The sequence below is a fragment of the Oryzias latipes genome, chromosome 1 (assembly GCF_002234675.1).
Source record: "Oryzias latipes chromosome 1, ASM223467v1".
In the NCBI taxonomy this organism is placed as follows: Eukaryota; Metazoa; Chordata; class Actinopteri; order Beloniformes; family Adrianichthyidae; genus Oryzias; species Oryzias latipes.
The window spans coordinates 21171979-21188064 of NC_019859.2; the positions used below are offsets into that span (position 1 = coordinate 21171979).

A 16086-nucleotide genomic window follows, 5' to 3' on the forward strand; every position below is an offset into this window, starting at 1 on the left:
TGCTATAAAGACAGTTGCTATAAAGTTCTGTTGATGGTTTATAGGGCCTGGAGCAGTCCAGTTTTTCATACATGAGGCTCTTCTTGGATGTCTACCACTGTGTGTTCAGAGATGTTGCTATGCTTTTCAGAGAGATCAGCCATTGAGCATTGCTGTAGTGTGCTGCCTCCATTTCCCATGTACTTTTCCAGTACTGTTCAGTTTCCAATCTTAGTGCGTCTACTCTGCTGTCATGACCCTGCCACTGAGTGTGTACTTTCACTGGCTGAGTTACTAACAGCCATTTCATCCATCTGGCTGGAATGGCGGCTGGTCAAGCAGCCATGATTTTTGCCTCCAACTGTTGCTTCTATGGTGGGTATTGTTTTTCTCCCAGCTCGAGGATCACTGTTGCTAATGAAGGACTGTGGTAGGAATTGCCCTCAATGCTTCATTCACTGTTTCCAGTAGACTGTCAGGTGGTACTTCACTTAACCATTGTAATTACTGTTGGGATTGCCTGGTGTTTATTCTAGCTGTGATCTCAGGTTGTGACAGCAGTTGCTGTTTGTAACATTGAGGTACCAGTCACTTTGCAGTCAGCCTTGATTGAGGGTTTTGAAGCACCCGTTGATTCCACATTCTTTTCATGTAACCTTTCTCAGTAGGATTACTATACTGTTATCATGTGAAAAAATTAGGACACCCATGTGAAACCCTGTTTATTTTCCCACATATTTTGATGCATGCACATTTAGTATCATTTTGAACATGACTGAGTGATCCATGTGATATAACTTGACATTAATTTGTTTAGTCAATTTAAAACTTTCTTTGACCTCCATTCAAATATGAATTTTTTTTCAGATCTTTTTTTTTCTATTAGTAGAATAATAGTAATATTTTAGTTCTATTTTTATTAAATCAATTTCTTCTTTTTTTAACGAAATTATTCAAAATAAAATTGGACTGATATATGTACATTTTTTTTAAGACAGCTGATTTTTTTAATGAGGGTGTCCTAATTTCTTCACATAATTAACATTATTTTGTTTCACAATACAAGTTCCACTTTTGTTCACTTTATGTCACTTGTTATTTGAAAATAGCTTTTATTACCAGTAAAATTATTTTTGAATGGAAATTTGAAACATTAAATCAGTAAGATTCAAACATGTGAACCTGTAAATTGCTTTTGAATCAATATTTTGGTATAGTGATACTCAGCCTAATTACAGACACAGAGTTGTTGTGATGTCTGGTTACCTAAATAGAAGTGGTAGTCGTTTCTACTTCTAGTTTTCATTTGTTTGGCGTTTGGAGAGTGAATTCAGGCAAAGATGAGGCAGAAGGATGTTGAGAGTGTGTTTATCAAAGAAGCATGTTGACTTGCCTGCACCCTCACACCCAAAAAGGCTTTTGTGAAAAAAAAAATAGATTTAGTAGAACAGAGTTTAATAATAGAACCTGTTTTGATGGAATGGAAGGTAAGATGAAATTATTTATTGTTCTGGCCCACAGGTTTATGACAGCATGCCCTCATGTTTCTCATTGGATAGAATGTTTTCTTTTTGTCATTGGCTTTTTTTGTCTTGTCTTTATGGTTTGTGAGGCTAAAAAAATGTAAAAATCATCGCAGTCATTTTAAAGGGTGACTGCAAAAAAAAGGTTTTGTTGGGCAACTTCTTTTGTGACAGTGCAGACCACAGTTTCCTGCAGTAATAAAATGGCTGCTGCCATGGCAATGTACAAGGTCTTGTCATCTGCCTGCTGTTTTGCTGATGTACAGTTTGTCTTTTAAAGCTTTTTTTCCTACCCTGACATCATCTTTAATGCTGCTTATCCATGCATGGTCACATACAGCAAGGCGCTGGTTATATACTGTGTTACAAATGGAAAATTATTGATTAAACTAGTCATGTATTTGTACCCTTCTTGGACAATATAATTGCAAGGACAGAATCATGAATACATGATCAGAAAGAGGGGACTGAGGCTAAAAAAATGTTTTTGCTGTTCTGATGAGGCAAAAGAAATCTAAATTGTTGTTATTGGAACAAGTCCCTAAGTCCTCTTGGTTCAAGAGCAAGTCAAAGTCGAGAAAACACAGATATGATTTTAATACTATGCAGTTTATGCTGATGGACTAGTGGGTTGTGACTGAAGTGATTAGTCATAGACACAGTCCTAAAAACTCCTGCGTGAATCCAAAAAAGAGCCAGCAGATGATGCAGTAGCAGATGAAGAGATGACAGAACAGACAGAAGAGGGCAGCAGAGGAAGAGAAAACTGCCACCTCGTGATTCGCAGCGCTTTAGTAACAGAAACGGTTGTGCTGCACCTCAAAACACATTTAGTTTTCCTTAATGTTCCTTTATTGAACGCAAATACAAAGTGAAAGACACATTCAGAATAGCAAAATCTTGTTTTTTACACATATGGTTGCACCTGCATACAATGCACACTCCAGCACAGTCAGGCACAGATGGGTATGGGCTTTAATGCATCTATTAGGGTAACAATTTTAAGCATTTGAGATACAAAAAGAGGGCAGACACATGTGAAATGCTTATGGTTATGCTAAATGTATTTGCAGTGATTTCTGTTTGTGTGGTTGTTACTTTTGACATTTTTACCCCATTCTGCCCGTCCTCCCATAAGCACACATTCACTCTCATTTGCACAGAAGTTACAGATGCGTGGTAGAGCTGAGCTGCAAAAAGTGAACATTGTGGATACAAAAAAATGAAAGTGTTATTTCATTCCTGCCGATGGCATCTATAAAAATGAGCTTCCGTCATAACATTGAAAAACATAATTATTTGAGAAAAGTAGAGCTGAGTTCTACATCAAGAGAACCATCATTATTGTTATTAGTGTTGTCCTCTCAGTGACCCTTCGCGTGCGTCTCGTGTTCTCAATGCATTGCCTCTCCTCTCAGACAGGTGTAGTCCTCCTGTTGGAAGCAGTGTTTCCTGGGAGCATCTCTGTGTTGTTGAGAGTGACTGAAGTTGTCAAATCATCCAAACTCATGGTGATCCTTCCATCCTTGAGAGGCGATGTTAGGGTGTACAGCAAGAACTCCGAGTCCAGAGTCATTGGCGTTTGCAAACCTGCCATGACAGCAACTTTGCTGTCCGGAGAGACGGATGGTGCCCGGTCATTGACCAAGGGGGCCTGATAAGTGTTTGAGTTGGTGTCTCCAGTGCTGAGGGTGCTTTTGTGACTGCAGCGCCGGCTGCGGTTCTGATAGTAACGGTCACGGTAATATGAAGAGTTACGGGAGATGGGAGGCTTTAAGAGGGAAGGCCTTCCGTTAGTGCGCCGCTGCCTGTGTCTTTCTATGAACACATGTACTGCCAGGACCCCCACTATCTCAGCAAGCACGAAGGACAGAGCTCCAAAGTAAAAGGACCAGCCGTAGGAGTAGCTCTTCTTGTTGTCACTCTGACTGGGGTCACCTGAGTTAGCTGATATGTAGACAATGATGCCAATGATGTTGCTGAGACCTGCAGAGGGAGTAAAAGAGACGCAGAAGATGAGTTTGTGATGGATATTAACAACTGCTGGGCGGGAGCTGCTGATAGTCTTATGCTACATACATATCAGGTCCTTGAAAGTGCTTTTATGGTGTTCACACTGAACTATCACTACTAGGACATTTAGCCATAGTTGGACGAGGCTTGGTGCAACATGTTAAAGCGGTGCAAATCTCACCAATCTTGCTTCAGGCTTTTCCTTTTAGAGATCTATTAAACTATTTAAATAATTTGGCATCATATAATTCCATCCAGGCACAAACCGCAATTATAAATTTCTCCTCCATGATCGATTTTCAAATGGTTGGCAACTCCGTGAATTAAAAGGGATGCCACCCACAAGTCACTACCAAATCTGAGCCCCCGATTGGTCGAAGTTCGACTGGTTTAACTTTCGATGCACGTTCAATGGCCATGTGTTTTGTATGTAGAGTTCAAAAATGGACTTAAAATTTGTGTAGTGGCATGTGAACTCAAAAATTTTGATTTATTCAGTTCTCATCTGTCTGCCCAGCTTTTGGACAGGACAAGTTAAAAAAAAAAGAAAGAAAAATAATTTACATCAACGTTTCTTTGGAAGTGGTTGCTTGAATGCATGTTGTCAAAGCCGGTGTGAACATACCATTAAGAATATGGTAAAACAACACAACGGTTGTCAGGTTGATTGTGTTTGTACTGTTGTAACCCTGGAGATGCTTACTGTTGTATCATTTAGATTAATGTGTGTTTGTGTGTCTGACCTGCAGAGACAAAGAGAATGCCAGCGGTGAGAATGACATTGTATCGTGACTTGTAGAACTCGCTGGCAGCCACACAAACCCCTCCAAGAAATAACAATCCCACACTGAGGATGGGGAAGAGGCTGGAGGCCCGAACTGCCCCTGAGGAGAGGAGAAGCATATTCAGCAAAACACAAACAATTGAATTTAATTCTGTGTTAATAATCTAAGTCATCACTTTCTAGCTCAAACTTAAAGGTGATAGTCAAAAACAAAGTGAAAGTTGGAGTCAAATGAGTCCGTAATGAATACCGTAAGCACTTTTCCAGTAGTTAAAATAAAAATCAAGATGTTGATATTTAGAAAAGGCAAATTTGATGCCATAGCTGCTTTATGAGACTGCATGCAGGGAAAATGGACTCATAGAATAGAATATTCAACATTGCCTGTTGAATGTACTATTGTACTCACGTAGTAAATACTCTGCAGCATCCTGTTCATAGTCTGCATCATCAGGAAAGTGATCAATGTTTTTGCAAACACCTCGAAATATCCCTGCAGACAAAAAGAAATACTTTACCTGTGGGCCAGATCATTTGGAAGCCTACCTGCACACACTGGCTTAACCTCTTAGGACTTGGCGTCCTTGTGTGGACATCACATTTTGGGACTCAGTTTTAGGTCCATTTTTTAGGTTTTAGACAACCACGTAAAACATGGAAAGAGAACGTTAGAAACAGCTCTCTCTGACATCTAAAAACAGCTTATTCTCACGAAAAGAACATATTTTGTGCATAGAAAGGAGCTATCTTCTCATTCAAACAAGTAATCACAACATCAGTTATTATACATAAACTCTGTAGATAAATTAACTCAGTTAATCTATCAAGTGCAAATTCACAATCAATGCCATAAACATCAAGATAAGATTGTTTTTAACTAAGTGATTCAAAAGATTATTGATCATTGTGAGCGAGTTCAGTCCAGATTATTCCAAAAGCACATATTGCCTTAAATGGCTTTATTTTAAAAGTCTTTAGAGGTGGTCAACAAAACCAGTTTACCGGTAAGTGTTTTCAGTGTAATTCCCCCGTTCAGCAAGAATGAGGTGATAATGGAGCGGAGAACTCTTAATCTGGACCACCCAACTCTGGATATCCAGATCTACCACCCTTTTCAACTTCTCCTTGCACTGGTTGCTACTGATTAGTTGACTCATATGTCACCACGATATGATTAACTGATCATACCCGAGCCAGGTAATAAATGAATGTAATAGAAAATCAGATGTTAAATCTGATTAAAATCAAAATCCAATCAAAAAAGTAATTGGATTTTATTGTACTGGTGATGGTGTTTTTCCCATGAAATGTGGCCTCAGCAAATCAAATTCTCCAAGTATTTCTTTACTGATCACGTGTGTCTTGTACTTACATATAGCACTTCAATTTAGGAATATGCATAATGTGATGCGCAAAACAAGCAGCAACTATTGTTAGCATGTGTAGTTGAATAAGTGAAGATATAATTGTATGAAATATGATCAAATTCTGTTTCTAACATCTTTAGCTGATTTGAAATCTGGAAATACTTTCTGAATGTTTATATCGTTAGTATTTACATAAGATGTTAAGAGGATCTGTGAATATAATCAAAGCAGCAAATTATTTCATACTGACTGTTTCACAGCCAAAAGCTTCCACTGTTTTTCACTTTAGCACAAAAACTGCGGGGCGGGAGCTGCAATCGGTTCATGGATTTCAGTGACAGAGAAGAAGATGCATCCAAGCTTCACATAACCAAGATGAGGGTGGAAGGCATGGCGTAAAACCCTTAGATTAGCCCCTTATTTAAGGTGAATTGTACCCTAACATTACAAATGTCATGTCTTGTCGTTCTTATCATTTGTCCTGAGTTGTGCACTTCTGGTCTGTCATCTGTGTTGTCTCGTGTTGCACTTCCTGTTTTATTTTGAAACACTAACACTCCTCTCATTTCAGGCCATGTTCCTTCCTGATCTTGTCTGTTCCCCACAGGTGTGACTGTGTAATTTCCTCTGATTGGTTCCATCTGTGTTCCCTCCCTCATGTCTTAAATAGTCTGTCTCCCTTTGTCCTGTGCCAGGTTGTTTGGTTATTTCCAGAGCTATTGTTTAAGCCTGTACAAGAAATTAAAACCACTAAATCTCTGCATCTGGGTCCAGCCCTGTGATCATTCCTGACAACAAACTCCTACCCTCAGTGGTTAGGAGGAGGCAGAGCTGTGAACTAAATCACAACTGCAGATCATTGACCCCCCCACTATTCCCACAGCATTCTGCACATTAGAATATATTAATCCCAGTGATACAGACGGCCAAGCACAGAGGAGGACACTATCTTTGCACCTTCTGTTCCACACAGTCCTCCAAATATACCTAAGGCTAATCATTTCTGGTGACCTTAATTTATTAAATACTGTATATGCTACCAGTGTTCTATTGTGAACCCATTTCAAAAATGCAGTATTTCGTGCATGTATGACTTAAAGTGTAAAAAAAATTAGATTGAAAAGATTTAGCTTTTTATGTAAGCCCAGACATCATTGATCTCTTATAAGTGTGTTATCTAAACTCAGGGGAGCGTTAGAGTTGAAAACTATGAGTCCAAAGTAGAAAACACCAACTTTCTAACATGAATGAAATTTAAAATTAAAGCATTTAGAGTAGTAACCCTCTACAAAGATACTGCTCATGGTCAAAATGCAGTTTGATACGTTCAGTGTGAAACAACATGTACCGGTATATAATGGTGAAATGGGAATATGTGCATACTTCTATAGCGTTTTTCTTCCTTGATTAAGGCCCAAAGCCCTTTACAATCCCATTTACTCATGAACACACACATTCTTACACTACTGGCAGCTCTCCTGCCGTATTTTCTAACTGTTTTCTAATCGTTAATGCTGCTTTACTGCAACTGCCTTTCCTGGTTAAGTTAATCAGCTAATAATCCCCAAAGCTTTATGCGGAAGAAATCCAGCTGTTGTAAGAAGTTCAAAATAAAGTCCAGTTCCACATTAAAATCACTAATTTAGAATTAGTTTCATTGATCTCCTTGGTAGTGATCCCACGACCTTTTTTTTAATACATTGCATGAACAAATGGACACACACAACCACATATCCATGCGTGTGCTTGTGTGCACCACACTGACCACAGACCAGTGGGATCAACAGATCTATGGCCCAAATACTAGCAACAAACACCGCAGGACACTCCCAGATATACAGCATTTTTTCCATGCCTTTAGCAGTCACACACATTTTTGTGGAAAATGGAAGCCTCTTAAATATTTGATGCGTTGACATCACATATTTAAATACTAAACTAAAAAATGCACTTTATCTGACTTTGCAGTAGTTGAGAGACGAGGATCATGGGCCGTTATTTCAAGTTCCAACCTGATTATCTTTTTCAAAACAAAAACCAAGAAAATAAATTTCAATGGTAGTCTAAGGGCTGAATTAGAATGTAACAAGCCACCTTTTGATTACTTTGTGAATTAACCTGGCTACGGTTACTTTTTGCTGCCCGTTTTACTTCAAAAGTCAAAGTTTACACTTTTGTTTTGAAGTTTTGGAGCCCTCTGTTTAATTCTAGATGTTCTAAGATGTATTTGCAATAAATCATCTTGATTCACATATTTTTTGTAGAAAAAAACAGTCATTTTTCAGAAGATGGCATGGTTGCAAATGTAATATAACCTAATGATGCTCCTTATTAAGGTTTGCAATGAGAGATGGCGCCTTCATTTACAGCTGCATCCTTCAGTACAGACTTTCAAAATAAAAGTAGAAGAAGTGGTGTTCCAACACTTTTAAAGTGTTACATTAATTCTCTTCAATGGGCGGCAGTTTAGCTCAGGCAGTGGAACAGGTCATCCAACAACCAAAGGGTTGGCGGGGCGATCCCTGCTCTCCCCAGCCAGCTGTCACCCCCCAAGCGCGGGTGGTCTGCAGCTCACTGCTCCTCCCGGGGGGATGGGTAAAATGCGGAGAAGTATTTCCCCATCGTGAGATAAATAAAGTATCAATTAATTATTATTCTTAATTGTTATTATTAATTATTATTATCAAGTGTAAATAAATCTGCTAAAAGGTTTGATCAGTTCATAAGAGGAGAAAATAAGAACAACTGTTTTTTTTTTTTGACCTGTAGCCCCTTTGCTCAAGGACAAAACTTGAATGATCAAATGTTTTTCAGTTTTTCTTTTTGACCCCATTCAAACCAGACTGCTTTATTTCACTTCTTAAGAATTTCCCCATGGGGTTCCATCTGTCTTTATGTATCAGGGCTGCAGTGAGATAAACAGTCACTTCCAAACTTCTCTTGTCCAGGAATTCTGTCCATCTGCAGCTTTATATTTAATCTACATCTCTTTTTTTAACTCTAAGAAAACTGTGGAAAATTCAGCTGTGATGGTTTGCACAAAGAGGGTCTCTGTGAGGACTTTAAGTGAGGATTCAGGGCATGTCACAGCACAGAAAAAGCTCTGGGGATGTTACCAATGATCCCTTAATGGCCTCTGATTATGGATTTGTGCCTATATTTGTCCTGTTAAATCTCGCTGCTGCCTTTGATCACATCAATGTAAGCACTGATGACACATATGCTTAAGCATTTTATTTGGATCAAAGGAACTGCATTTAACTTAAGTTTTACTGAAATATTGGATCCCTTAATGAGTTCAAACCAACCTTAAAGTGAATTCATGCAGATGGTCAGAGTCAGAGGTGTTCTTGTAAAGTACTGTGCTCTGGGAGAGTCACACGCATCCCTTCCACTGTCCACTTCTACTGTCCTTTCAAAAGTTTTGCAATAACTGGTTTGAGTATATTTAAAATTAGCAAGAGCTTCTGGCACCTTGACTTTTTTTTCTTTTTACTTTTTGAAATATTAACTAAACCATCTTTTAATTTACAATCTTGGGTACAAATGCAAGTTTTCCTTTTTCTAAAAAGCAACACAGCCCACAGCATGTCTGTGATTTTGCAGATATAGGCTTTTCCATTTCTTCCCAGTTTTCTATGAAAACTACAAGTCTAGAAAAAGTCTGTTCAGAAACTGATTGGTTTCCCTTTTAAAGTTTTATTAAAATCATATTCTGTCAACTAAGCCAATTCTCCTTTTTTAGTAATTTATAATGTTTTTTTGTTACTTTTCAGAGACATAACACACATAGAGGGCTGTTCAGATTTATTTTGTATTATCAATTAAGGTCTTCATCAGATTTATCAAATCAAGATTTGTTCTTGCATCTGGTGATGGTATTACACACTGATAACCCTTAACTATTAATTGAATACCTGTGGCTCCACTGTTTTTCTATAGTCCTTTAGTAAAAGACAAAATTCAGTTGTGTTTTAAAGCAAAGACAGCATCTTCAATTGACTCTTTTAATGTTTTTTCTCTCTATTTTATGGAAAAAGCAATTACGTGTGTCAAAGTGAATTGCAAATAAAAGAAAAAGATTAAAAACACACACGCTTTCCTATTTTCTAAGGCTCAAGCCTCTTATTTCCAAAAGAGCTTTTATTATTGCTTTAGACTCAATTCCTGCTTCTTTCCTTACCCAAGGGGGAAATAAGACTTTGGAACCAAATTTTGGTCAAATTCGATTATTTTTTAAGTTCTTGTTAAGTTCGTCCATTAACTGTATTTGCTTCTAAATGTGTTTATTGTTGCTATGGTTACACATTATAGGAAGTGTCAAACACTAAAGAGAAACTAGAACAATAAAAGTCTAAAATGGTGTAATGTTTACAGCTGGGCCGCTCAATCCTGAGATCAAACTATCGTGCCTGTTTTCTAGGGTCTTCCAGCACTTCTCGAAGCCGGTTACCTGGTTCAGGTGAATTTAATTAATCAGAAGGATGAGAAACCTGAGTTAGCCAATCAGTAGAAAGCAGTGCAGAGAAAGTTGGGAAACAAGCAGGGAGGTAGATCTGGATTGGGCAGTCCTGGTTTACAGCAAGAAGGAAGTGAATTTTCTCTGGTAAAATCAACAAGTTTCTCAGACAAAATGAATCCATCTGGAACTATTTCAGAATGATCTTCAATGTGTGCTGCTCACGTTTTTTTTTTTAGCTAGGCTAACATTTATTTATTTTTGGCTGTGGTTGTTAACTGCTTCCATCCTGACGCTGCCTGGACCTAAACTAACGCTGGTTCCAAACCCGGTGCAGAAGTCCACTGAGCCCAGGGGGCCTCAGCAGTATGTGACTGCTGTTAAAATTTATTAATTGAGCTAAATATAAAATAACACAATAACATTAGTTTGCACAATTAGAATCTTTCAACAATTCTTTTAATGCTTAGTGAAAATGTACATTGTAGCATTTTGGATTTCCGTAGCGTGACAATTTTTTCAGATTGAAGACAACTTAATAAAAATGTTGTGTTTGTGGCAAAAGTGGGTAGCAAAGAAGATGAAAAGACTGCTAATGTTTGCCTCTACTGAGGACACAACACTCAAATTAAATCCTTTTACTGGGTTTTTGAGGCAAACACATAATACATTTAAATCTATGCTTTAGCTTTTTCTTTAATCAGAGTGGTTTAGTAATGTAAATAGCAGAAACAGTTTTGTTTGGACACTTTCATTCAGTTCCGCAACACGGGGTTGTTACAAATATTCTGTGATTTACTGTTGTGTATATTCATAACAAACTTAAACTTAATCTCTCCCTGAGCTGATGTGGATTTAGGTGCACAGTGGAAGTATAAACTGCTTACAGAATGTTAACACACCATTTGAAAAAGGTAGCCACAAACTAAAAATGATATTTATGCAGTTTTCAGACAGTCTCTTGTGATAATGCTAAAGGAACTGTACCAGCTGTACATGGTCATATCAGCATCTGTTGGAGATAAAAGTAGCTGCTTGCCTTATTAAATACAAATGCTGTATTTGTATTTAAGCTTAACAGTTAAGCATATTTCTTTAAAACCATCTCAATTTGTCAACTAACTTTTTTCCTCTGGATTTTATTCACAAAAGTTAGACTCCGTCTGCAAGCAGGTTTGGGATTTGATGCAAAGGGATGCGATTTTGTTTAATTTTGGTTCAAAACTGGAAAGAATTAAAGACAAACTAGACCATTTGTAAAGGCTCAGCTGTGCCATTTTTTGCACAAGTACTACTGTATTATTGACAGTGTCTATAAAGGTTATGATAGCCATCACTAAGTTGTCATGGTTACCAATACAAAACTATTTCAGTTGCTGACACTTGAGGAGGTACAAAAATAGCCGTAGTTTTTCATAAATTCAAATCATTTTTGTAACTTTTCATCATCTTCAAATGTAACATTTGACATTGTTTTTGTCAGTAACTTTGAGGGATGGTGACAACACTCACATACACACACAGGATTAATGAAAAGTCCTGAGATCAAGATGATTTTAGGAATATTCTATTAATTACTTTTGATTTTAAGTATTTAAGTAGTTAATTAAGTAGTTTGAGAGAATAAGAGTAAAAAAAACACAATAGTTGAGATATTTAAAAAAAAAGTTTAAAGTATGTAAATAAAAAATAGTGAATCACTTAAAATATAAGTTCCATCAAAAACAGATCAGTTTCTCTTTTTTTGCGTCTTCCATGCATGCACTGAGAAGCGGCTGGGTGGTCTGTTGGCTGACTGGTACATTAGGGTTCGTTTTCACAGGGGCTCGATGAGCTTCATCCAGTTTGGGTTTTTGGGTAAGACCCTTCACGCCACTGCCCTTAACTGTGTAGCCACAAAGCAGGACTGTGTCTGACTTTCCCTGTGCCGGTCCCCAGCCAGGATAAAAAGTACAGGGTTGTGTCAGGAAGGGCATCCGGTGTAAAAAAAATCTCTGCTTAACCACCAGTGTGAATCAGTGAAAGCTGATTCACACTGGTGGTTTAGTAGAGATATTTATAAGAGGGGATGTATAAGGTAATATATTAAATTTCATAAAATATTAAATGATATATAGGATACTATTTTGGACCATAGCTTTAATATTTTGAAACATGTAGAAATTATATTTGTCAGTAAAAAATCATGAAAGGTTTGTAAATACAGTTTATTAGCATTTCAAAAAAATAATTAACTGCATTAAATTTCTCAAATACCTGGTTGCAAAGGACCATATATGTTAAAATAGACTTTCTAGAAGTCTAAGATTAAACAAGTATAATTACCTATAAATAATTAAAAGCGTAAAGGCAAACAAGCTTTGCCTGACTTTCTACTTAAAAAATGATCTAATGATGGTAACACTTGTGTTTGAATTTGTCAAAAACTAAGAATCCTTCAGTGTTTTACCCTCAGTGCAGCAGGTTCTCCACAGACCGGAGTGGGTCAGGACCTCTTCGTTCTTGTGGACTGTCTCGTTGTCATTCAGGTTTTTGGAGCGGCACACCCCACGAGAGTACAGCCAGTAGTCCGTGCCCACGGCGATGGTCATGAGGCTGAACGCGCAAAAGGCTCCCGCCGTGGTCAAAAGCATCATCATCCCCCGGTTACACACCCTCATGGTCCACCGCTGAGCCAACACTTGCGGGATTCACAAACTATTGAAGCTGAACTCCCCTCGTCTTATCTTTGCGTGGATGATCCGGCTGGCCGAAGGCAGGGCATGTTGCAGTCTGTGCGCCGCTCATGAGGCCGGGCAGCTGCTGCAACTTCACCCAAACTTTGTGGGAAGCGCTCAGAGGTTTCCGTTGAGCGCAACCTGAAACCCACAGGATCAGCAGCTGCTCCCTGGACTCAGTGTGCTTTGTTTTCCAGTTAGCAAGATAACCCCGCCTGCAATTGCGCGCGCGTTTGTAGGAGCCCGCCGGCGCGCGCGCTGGACTTCAGCACCATGGAGAGCGGCCACCCCAGAGTCCAACCTGCTCCTTTGTGACAGAAAGCGACTTTGTGACAGTTTTTAAATACATGTTATAGGTGGACAATAGCTGAAAGTGATATTTCTCTAAAGGTAATTAAATAAGTTTTTTGTTTCACCCAATCAGAGTTCATTTAGGAGACATTTAGAGACATTTCAAACAAACTGTCTTAGCACAAATCCAAACTTTTCTTCTTCTAGTTTAATAACATTTTCCCCACTTGAAAAAAGAAAACATGGTCAGTTTGGATTAATATTTTTTAATGTTCATTTTTGTATTTGGCACTCATAGGCAGATAAAAATGGTGCATGCATCACATTTGTACTATCATTCTCTTATTCTCCCTGGTTACCTTCATTTCCTCTCGACCTACGACCTTTTGCATAGTATACCTCCCATCGACATTCATTTCACCGACTTAACTTATCCTAAATGAAAATGTTTGCTGAGCAAAAAATAAAAAATAAAAATTAAGCAAAAGCAAACAAGATAGACAAGATGACTGCAATCAGGTCAAGAGGAGGAGAAAGGCAAAAAAATGAAGGTAAATAGGGCTCAAGAAAAAACTAAATAATTTTAGTAAAATATTACAATGTACATAAACAATAAAAATATTTCTTAGCTCTTAATCCCGTTCCTATTTACACACATACACTGAAACACAAGTTATACATAAGTAAGTGTACATCAACCTTTAAAGATTTTTATAGTCATTTTTGGGCACAGCCATACAGCCTTTGCTGAGATTTGTTTGAACCAAAACATTTAGCTGTGCAGATTTCAATATTACTGAAGAGAGGAAACACAGAGTGGAAAACTAAAGCTGAGTTTGGCTTTTTTTTTTTTTTTTAAACAGGCTTGGAATACGAATGAAGGACACCTCACAAAGTTAGTTTCCTCATCAGAAGCAACTCTTACTACAGAACCTGGACTGTATGGCATGCATAGAGGAGCTCCATCACGACGACTGTATAGGCCTACACAGCACTAACCCACTGTTCACACAGTGCCAGAAAGAGTAGGCAAAAAGAAACGTACCGTTAAATTGACGTATAACCGTTGAACAGGCAGTTCTACGTTTTTTCCTTTGTCTTTTTTTTTTTTTTTTGCATCACCTTGGAAGACGAGACGTGCTTTAAAAAGAAGTCCAGTTTTGACTTGAGGACACGAGGTTGTAATTCAGGGAATTTATTTCTCAAAAGTACTCCTTCCCTGCAGAATCTCACATTGTACCATGGCACAAGTGAGAGCACGCACATGACATATTGATTATGGAATATTCCTGATGTGACTGTTTTAGGACAAAAAGAATTGTTGTTGGTTAATAAAATGTTTTTCAGAGATCCTTGGATCTCTTTTCCGTTATCGTCAACAATCCCAATCCTGCTGCTTCCTGAAAACCAGCACTATGAAGTGGGTGAGTCCAGCAGTAATGTTGTCATTTGTATTAATTGAAGTTTGTTTGAGGGTTATGGTGATATGTTTAAGTGAGATACAGTGGCTGTGGAGGTTATAATGAGTTCCTAAGTCTTGGGTGGAACCAGCTGGACTCATTTTGGTTGGGCTAAGGATTGATATGTCTGGGCTACCTATAGAAATCAAATTTTGTCCTCAAACTTGTATGACAAATTCTGGATTGGTGTAGGAGAAGCCCTGGAATTCGTTCTGGTCCAGGTTCATGATGAAGAGCTTGTCAGTCGGCGTCAGCTCCACTGGCATCTTCGTGAACTCCTTATCGAAGTTCCCAACATCTTGGCGAGACTTCTGCCACAAAGACACGTGAAGAGAACGCAGAGTTAGAAACAGACTGAGCAAAGGGGAAGGTAGAAAATGCAGCGATATGAAGGTCGCTTGAAAAGCACATGTAAGAAAGGTGGGGGAAAAAAAGGAAAGCAAAGTTTGTAGCACACTACAAAACAGAATACCCTGCAGCTAAGACAGACACTGTCATTCAAAACAAATGGGGTTTCTTGAAGGTGCTGACAAATGACAGGACACGAGAAAGGTCTTTCATGCATTCCACACCAAATTAGTTTTTATCCAACAAACAGCTGTTAGTTTCTAAAAAAGCAGAAGCTTTCGCCTTTCATTTCTGATGATAATGTTCAGCAGAATTTCAGTAAACAATGTCGTCAACAATCCAAAACACAGTTTTGGTAATATACAAGCTAACATGAAAGCTGTACAAACAACTAAGAAGTGACAAAAAAAATGACGTTTAATTGAGCTCTGTGCCAGTTTTACATAGGCAAACACTCATTTGTTGTGGGTTTTCACTGTACATAACTTTCAACTCTATAATTGTTGATCCGTGGGGTTAGAAGCTCTTTCGTAAGTCAAATAGTCAATGTGGGGTTAGCGCGTGGTTACTAACATATCCCCATGAGCTCAACAGCATTTCTAATAATGACTTACGCTCCTAAATGTTAAATAGAAAACGAGGAAACATTTATAACTCAACTGCTTTGATTTGAACAGACTACATATATTTATTAGTAAAAAACAAAAGAAGGGAGAACACTCCTAAGAAGTAAAACATTTTACTGGGAGAAAGCTAAAGGTTCCAAAACACACTAAGCAGACATCTTAAGTGAGTAATCTAATACTCTTAATCGCGTATTTATCAATATGTGGAAGAAACTTTTTATACTTTTTTTTTTTGAGAAAAATTAAAAAACAGATTTTTCTCTACTTTCTCTGCTGTAATCCTCAAAGATTGTTCGACTTAGACCTGCCACTGAAATGAACTAAAGTTATAAGAAAAGGTAAAGAAAAGTGTCTAAACCTCAAATAAAATTCCCTTCTCCTGCCTCTTTTAAACTAATGTTAAAGAAAAGCAGGAATAAATGCTTTCAAAAATACCTGTGACTATTCCACTAATCTAAAAAAAGTTAGATTAGGTGACATCCAAAATATTGGTTAGATGGAGTTTTACACGGGTTAATA

General features: G+C 38.0%; 2 protein-coding genes across 2 annotated transcripts in view; both read right to left on the reverse strand.

Moving 5' to 3' along the window:
- Nucleotides 1–2283: 2283 nt before the first annotated feature.
- On the reverse strand, nt 2284–13252 carry LOC101161218 (voltage-dependent calcium channel gamma-3 subunit-like). Its single transcript, XM_004066028.4, has 4 exons — nt 12575–13252; nt 4709–4792; nt 4259–4399; nt 2284–3488 (listed from the first exon to the last, which is right to left on the reverse strand). Exons 1-4 carry the CDS (start codon nt 12783–12785, stop codon nt 2917–2919), a joined length of 1008 nt encoding a protein of 335 aa, XP_004066076.1. The 5' UTR covers nt 12786–13252; the 3' UTR covers nt 2284–2916.
- Nucleotides 13253–13393: 141 nt separating this feature from the next.
- Nucleotides 13394–16086, reverse strand: part of LOC101161464 (protein kinase C beta type) — a 34346-nt gene continuing 31653 nt past the window's right edge. Inside the window, exon 17 of the mRNA XM_023958257.1 lies at nt 13394–14904. Within this exon, the coding sequence (XP_023814025.1) occupies nt 14752–14904 (153 nt within the window). The 3' untranslated portion in view covers nt 13394–14751. The remainder of the gene's footprint in view (nt 14905–16086) is intronic.

Excerpts from the sequence above, each read along its gene's own strand:
- LOC101161218 (XM_004066028.4), bottom strand. The coding sequence starts at position 12,785 with ATGAGGGTGTGTAACCGGGGGATGATGATGCTTTTGACCACGGCGGGA. Across the intron at positions 4,793-12,574 it reads GAGAACCTGCTGCACTGAGG|GGATATTTCGAGGTGTTTGC; the intron begins GTAAAACACTGA and ends TTTTGTCTGCAG. Across the intron at positions 4,400-4,708 it reads TGCTGCAGAGTATTTACTAC|GGGCAGTTCGGGCCTCCAGC; the intron begins GTGAGTACAATA and ends TCCTCTCCTCAG.